The sequence below is a fragment of the Oryzias melastigma genome, linkage group LG10, assembly GCF_002922805.2.
Source record: "Oryzias melastigma strain HK-1 linkage group LG10, ASM292280v2, whole genome shotgun sequence".
Taxonomy (NCBI): Eukaryota; Metazoa; Chordata; class Actinopteri; order Beloniformes; family Adrianichthyidae; genus Oryzias; species Oryzias melastigma.
In genome coordinates this window covers 21,515,461-21,522,006 of record NC_050521.1, presented here as the reverse complement: position 1 = coordinate 21,522,006, position 6,546 = coordinate 21,515,461, and the positions used below count along the sequence as shown (strand labels likewise).

At 42.4% G+C, this 6,546-nt stretch overlaps 2 protein-coding genes across 2 annotated transcripts in view; one reads left to right on the top strand and one right to left on the bottom strand.

The window, feature by feature from the left end:
• Window positions 1-2,590, top strand: part of LOC112153168 (SH2 domain-containing protein 1A) — a 3,811-nt gene extending 1,221 nt beyond the window's left edge. The window contains exon 3 of the mRNA XM_024283140.2: window positions 2,092-2,590. Within this exon, the coding sequence (XP_024138908.1) occupies window positions 2,092-2,340 (249 nt within the window). The 3' untranslated portion in view covers window positions 2,341-2,590. The remainder of the gene's footprint in view (window positions 1-2,091) is intronic.
• Window positions 2,591-3,361: 771 nt separating this feature from the next.
• The window catches only part of tenm1 (teneurin transmembrane protein 1), a 248,939-nt gene continuing 245,754 nt past the window's right edge, over window positions 3,362-6,546 (bottom strand). Inside the window, exon 38 of the mRNA XM_024283139.2 lies at window positions 3,362-4,894. Coding sequence (XP_024138907.1) covers window positions 4,139-4,894 — 756 coding nt within the window. The 3' untranslated portion in view covers window positions 3,362-4,138. The remainder of the gene's footprint in view (window positions 4,895-6,546) is intronic.

The following is a 6,546-nucleotide window of genomic DNA, read 5'->3' as shown; positions in this document are numbered from 1 at the left end:
TTTTCCTTCAGCAATAACAAACCTGTGTGAGCACCTCCTCCACTTTGAATCTCAAGATGCCGCCGCATCAGCACATGTTCCACAGATGTGAAAATGTGGAATTACACTCGACAGCATTTCTGATGGGAGGTATCAGTGAGGATGATATATATATATATTTTAACTCCATGGACTTGAATTACAGGAGTTTCACTACCAGCTCAATAACAGTTTACATTATTCATGTGCAATATCAGTCACTTTAATGAAAGGTAGTGGGGAAACAGAGGTTACGCTCGTGGCCTGAGATTGGAGCATCAAAGTGCTGCGTTGTGGGAATGCTTTTGATTAAATGATTTTACATTGCATTCAAGGAACACAGTCTTCTCCACCTCTCGCACTGATTGATAGCGCAAAATGAAAAAATGCATTTTTTTATTTTAAAGTCCTTACTTGACAAAATTATAGCCAATTTGAAAGTGTAATGCTTTAGTAATATTAAACTTTAAAGAGACAGCCAGTGTAGACAAACACACACAGTGGGGAAACTGATGAGTGTGCTGTTGCAAAGCTCCCTGAGAACGTGAAAAGCGAAGGATCAAGCTGAGCTTAAGCCTTTTGTTAAAGGGGTGTTTGTGGTATTTCAGAGGGAAACAGTCACAAATAAAGCTTAAAGAATCGCACATAACCCATAAAATAATGCGTTTTATTGACTAAGAACACATAAAAATACCCAAGGGATCATGTGTGGCAACCAGATCCCCAAATATAGCTTGTAACCCTTTAAAGGGTAACCAAACAGGGAAGGTGGAGGCTAACTCCGCCCACAGCCGAAATTTGAATATCCAGTAATAGGGGCGATGCTGGGGAACAGGACTGTTATCATTATTGGAGCTGCAGATCATGACGTCAAATTTCTGAAACTTACATGGTTTGACCAATCACAAAATTCCACCTTGATTCAACCTGTAGGGGGCAGCACACAGGCGGTTTTTGAATATAGTTTCAAGAATTAAAGAGGTTTATTTCAATTTGTTAAAAATTTGAAAATGACCAAAAGACTTTTAAAGCCCCATTTATAGAGGTCAACAGACAAGAAAAGGGGGATTTAGGATTTGGTTAGCCTTTAACACCTGATGTGTCACCGGTGTTGTCCCAAGGTACGTTCCCCCTGCCAGAATGTGTGTCCCCAGTCTCACACATTGTTGATTTGATTCCTAACACTCATATTTTGTCCCAAAAAGCATAAGACGAAGGTGGATGATTACAATGTACTTCATTTTGTGGCTTTTTTGTCACATTTGCACTTTTTCCCCCACATATTCTAAGTAAAACAACAACAAATACAAACATTATTTAAGTAATTTCTGATAAACACAATTTATAAAAGTTACTTTATGACAGAAGGGTGTAACAACAGACAAATATTTAATATTTGTCGTTTCTACTGCAGATTATTGAGGGGAACAGATTCTGGCGGGCTGGATCAGCAGCGGCCTGACAGAATTTCTCTCGTTTTACGTAGATTATAAAAGCAATAAAATAGTTTAAAATGACAGTAAACTCACAAAAGCCTCAGAATAAAATCTGTTGTAATTATCCACCTTCTTGTTACACTTGTTTGGACAAAATATGACTATAATAAAACAAATCGACAATGTCTGAGACTGGGGACACATATTCTGGCAGGAGGAACGTATCTTGGCAGAACACCTGTCACACAATCTTTAACATACTCTAACTTTTTAACGTTATAATCTGCTGGAAATGATCGCATTAACGGTTGAAAAGTTACAGTAAATCAAAGTTAAAGTTGCACAAAAGTGAGATATTTATACAGATGATACCCTTATTTCTGTTGAAAAAAGCTCATTTAACAGGGAATTACTTTAATTTATAAAAAAAAAAAAAAAAATCACTGACAACTTTGAAATTACCACATGACTGATCTATTCTGGCATCTATAAGTAGATATGATCCCTTTTATGATTTCGCTCTGTAAGACCTCATTTCGAAAGGCCACGCCACATCCTTTTTTATTTCCCCTGTTGGGTTTGATGTGAAAACTAATTCTCTTGTGCCTCTTTCCTTTTTCTCTTTTAAACCCTGCAGACAACCCCCGGCGTGCCGAAACGGTGTTTTCGACAGATCAAGAATCTGATAAGAGCCTTCCAAAAGGCCGAGCAGGGAATCGCCATGCCGCTGCTGTACCCCATCACCGCCCAGGGGCGGGCGGACACCCAGTCGCTCGGCAGCCTGTCGCCGCCTCCCGGCGGTCATCGCTCTTCCATCCAGCAGCAGATGCCGAATGCCGTTCAGAAAAACAGGAACCAGAAGGAGGTGCGGCAAACTTATGGTTAGGGGCAAACCCTACACTCAACCCTGAACTACAGTTTCGAAAAACACGTCGACTCCCACTCTTACATTGACTATGTGTGATTTTTCTTTTTTTTTTCTTTCTTGCCCAAATCAAATTTTTTTTTACTTTTTAAACTTCCTCTGTGCTGTAAAATACCGAACTGCTTTAACATTCAAGTTGACAATAAATATTGGTCTCTGTGTAATTGTTTTCTGTGAAGGAAGAGGAAATAAACGTCTTTAAATAAGGTCACATTGAGGTGTGATGTATGGCAAAAAGAATTCAATGAAGTGGCGATTTGAGTTGAGATGGGTGGGCGTGGATCCGTCCTAATGATTGACATTAGCGGCGCCTCATAAAAAAACTATGATGGAGGGACGCGGAGACGAGATAGCAGGAGCAGCACGGGCGGTCTCCTAGCAACGGACCCTCCATCCCTTCAGTGCCACGCGGAGCATATGGCTACCAGTGAAGAAATGTATATCACCTGTTCGCCGTCAGAACATATGCATTGTGTGTCGTCCACAACCCAAGAGAAGAGAGAGAGAGAGGGAGGCAAACAATTAATGGTGGGCAGATGGTGGAGGAGGGAGTTGTTGTGGGGTGGGGAGGCAGACGGATGGGGAGGTGGATTTGTGGTTGCTAGCTTTAAAAAGAGAAAACTTTTTTTCCGTGGTGGGGAGAAGCTTGGAAGTGGTTCGCATGTAGCCTGATTGGCATTTCCTAATGAGAGGAGACAAGCTGTAGAGAACTGTGCAGCCAACTCCAGGTCCTGCCCCTTCTGCACTCACCACCCACTCGCTGAGCCTCAGCTGTCACATTTCTCTTTCCCCCCTCTCCTCCTCCTCCTCTTTCTTCCTTCTCTTCAGAGAGTCGCCGATTCTTGTGCATATCTCAGTTTGAGCCATAATGATTGGTGATAATGAAAGTCCAAACTCCCAGAACCAGGAACAAAAAAGGAAAAAATGGAGGGCAGCGCAAAAGGAAACGGCGCCCACGAAATCCCAGGAAACACTCCAGCAGTTCACACATAGTAACTTTAATCAGCGTTGTAACCCCAATAAAGTTTTCAGCGAGAATATTTACTATAGCCATGTATATAATTAATTCTTTGCAAAAATGTAACTGTTTTTTCTATTGATTAACAATACTCACACTTATTAACAACAGAACTTCCAGTTGAGCACTTTTTTCAGTGTGAAAGCACTGGCTATGTACATTCTTCATTTTCATATACACACTCATACAAACTAATGTTGGAGCACACCAGAGGCGGAAACCACAGGAGGTTTCTTCTCTAAAGGGGAGTGTTAGAGCTGACAAGGCCTCTCTTACACAATATGTAAACGACGTTATATCCGAGGTAAACCATGTGGAAAACTCAAATGGCAACCAGAGCTTTTGATTTGAGTCACGAAGAGGATTGTTTCTTTTTTTTCACTGGCATCCTACAGTCTTCAGCTTTGTGACATAGAGCAGAGTCCAAAGTGATGTTGAAACGGCGACGATCCGTCAGTCAAGTCGGTTGGAAAACAGAAAAAAAAAAGCAAAGCCACAGCCAAACCACACTGCTTGTGCCACTGTTAGAAATTGGAGAAACTGGACAATAATAATAATAATAATAAAATACCATCATTTGTCACAATTAAAGGCATATGGAAGTTTTTTTCCCCCAGTCTCTCTTGTTGCTCCTCTTTGTTGTCTTCTTTTTTCGGTACAGTATAGAAACAGTAGAACAAATCAGAGAAGAGTAGAAACAGGCAGTCTTTGGTGGGGTGGAGGGCTGCTGATGTGTCTCTGTTACCTGCCCCCCACCTCGCTTAGTGTCATAAAGTGGATGTTGGAGGCGGAGTCGGACAGCTCCAGCTGCTGCTCCACCGGCAGGGAGTAGTAGCCGTCGTAGCCCTGAACGCGCCCGGTGGATTGCAGCTGCTGCTTCTCCGCCTTGCTCCACGCCCTGCTCCCCGCGTCGCCCGCCTCCAGCCGCCGCCGCTCCTTCTCCCAAGCGGCGTCCACGGCCCTCTTGCGCGCCTCCTCCCTCACGCGCGCCCGCTCCTCCTCCTCCGACCCGCCGTAGCGCACGCACAGGCACAGCGCCCCCTGCTGGAGGGTGATGTCGGCGAAACGTCGAGTCCTGCCGTTCACCGTGGAGCTCATCTGAGACACGCTCACGTTCACGCCCCCCTCCAGCAAGCGTCCGCCGACCCCCAAACCCAGGGCGAGGTCTTCCTCGATGGGCCGCGTCTGCAGGAAGTGGTGGGTGTCGCAGCCCTGCACGGTGAAGCTTAGCCCGCTGAGATGGATAGCACCGTTTAAAATGGCCGCCAAACGGCGGCTGTCCTCGCTGGCCACCCCTATGACTTCTGCGCTCACTCGACCGTGGGACACGGCGAAGCGGATGCTGGGGCCCAGAATGGAGGGCCGCGAGCCAAAGGGAGGGGGGTGGGATGGTCTGTGATAAGTTGAGCCCACAGAGTCAGGGACGAGAGGTAACCGCTCCAGAGAGATGAAGTTCCTCAGCTGCCTCCTCAGTTCACACTGGATCCCCAACGCCATCTGGAAAACAGAAGGACCATGCAGGTTTTTAAGGGGAGCATTCTCTGAGCTGTTTTTGGTCTTTTCATGACGATTATGCCTAAAAAAGTGTCATTTTTTACGACATAGTTTGTAAAGAGCTGCAGTAGTAATGGTACGTTCACACTGGCATGTGTTGTACGTTCAAGAACGCAACAGTTTCATGAACGGTCAGTAGTAAGCAGCACGGAGGGGGTTCTTCTTCTTCTTCTTCTTCTGTCTTTTAGTGTTTACAAGTGCTTGTCCCCCGCCTACAATCGGTAGTAGCTTAGTGTGAAAAGTCAAAGCAGTAAAAATCTCACAAATTTTGCTCCAGGGTTTTTCTTTAACATCTCTATTCTGATATATGAAGGACTTGGTGTCATCAGATTCTTGCAAACTGCAGTTATTAATTTCTCCTTTGTGATTTACAACGGGGGGCCAGATCCCAGTTCCCGATTGGTCCTGTGGCATCGATGAGCACCTGTTTTTATGGAAGTGTTTGTGACTCATTTTAATGCTTTTAATTTTCAAATTTGATATTTCTAATTGAATTTTGATACAAATTTACTAAAGAACTTTTTGAAAATGAGCCATTTTCTTTATAATTTTAATAAAGTTACAGAATGAGCGGTGTTGAAGAAGAAAAAGACGTTTGGAGAATTGCTTTTTCATTTCATTTAAGTGACAAGTAATGCAGTTACATTATGAACATTTTAAAGCATTTTCAGTAATGTCTTTTATTTTGCATTATGAGTCACAAACCCTTCCATACATTTGGCACATAGAGCCTGCAACAAGACTTAAAAACTTCCTTAGGAGTGCGTGAATGTGAGACTTTAGTCGATGCGGTTGGTGTGAACGTACCTTAACAAATTTTCTTTTAGGTTGGGGTGGGACAGTAGATGCAGAGCAACACCACCCCTCCTTCCCACCCCGTTGCTGAGAGCTCTCTGTTTACATGCTCTACCTCTGGCTTATAGACCCTCAAACCCCAACCTAACATTACTGGGGAAATAAAATTGGTGACAAATATTGGAACTATTCAGCCGTAAAGTTTCTATCCAGCTCAGATGAGGAAAATGAAGAGCTACGTGGATCTAGAGGAGAATGCATCAGAATGGAGCAGAGTTTGTGGCTCGTTTCTACATCGCAAAAATTATCTTTTTAAAACTGCGTTTTTATCGTCTGCTCCTGATCCACAATGATTTGAATAAGGAAATACCAATACTCAGAAAGGCTATTTTGATTTTGATATGTCATCATCAGAAAAATGTACGAGAACATTTTAAAAACACAATTTTCATTAGTAAAAATATTTTTTTTTTACTATTTTCTTTTCTTTTTCTCATTTATTTTATTTTTTTTATTTATATTAGGAGTAGAAGAATTTTGTTGTAACTTTTTTTACTTTATTATTATTATTATTTTAATTATGTATTATTATTTTATCATTTCTGGATTTTTTTAAACATTTTTATTATTATTTTTTTACCAAAAATGCTGAGCTGACATTATTAGAAACCAAAGTGGCTTCTTTAGATGAAGGAACAAACCCGTCATAGATCTAAACGGCTTCATTGCAAACATTCTCATTACAACATAATTGCTCTTTCCCCTAATCCTTTCAGCGCTCATTCTTCCTCTATGAGACC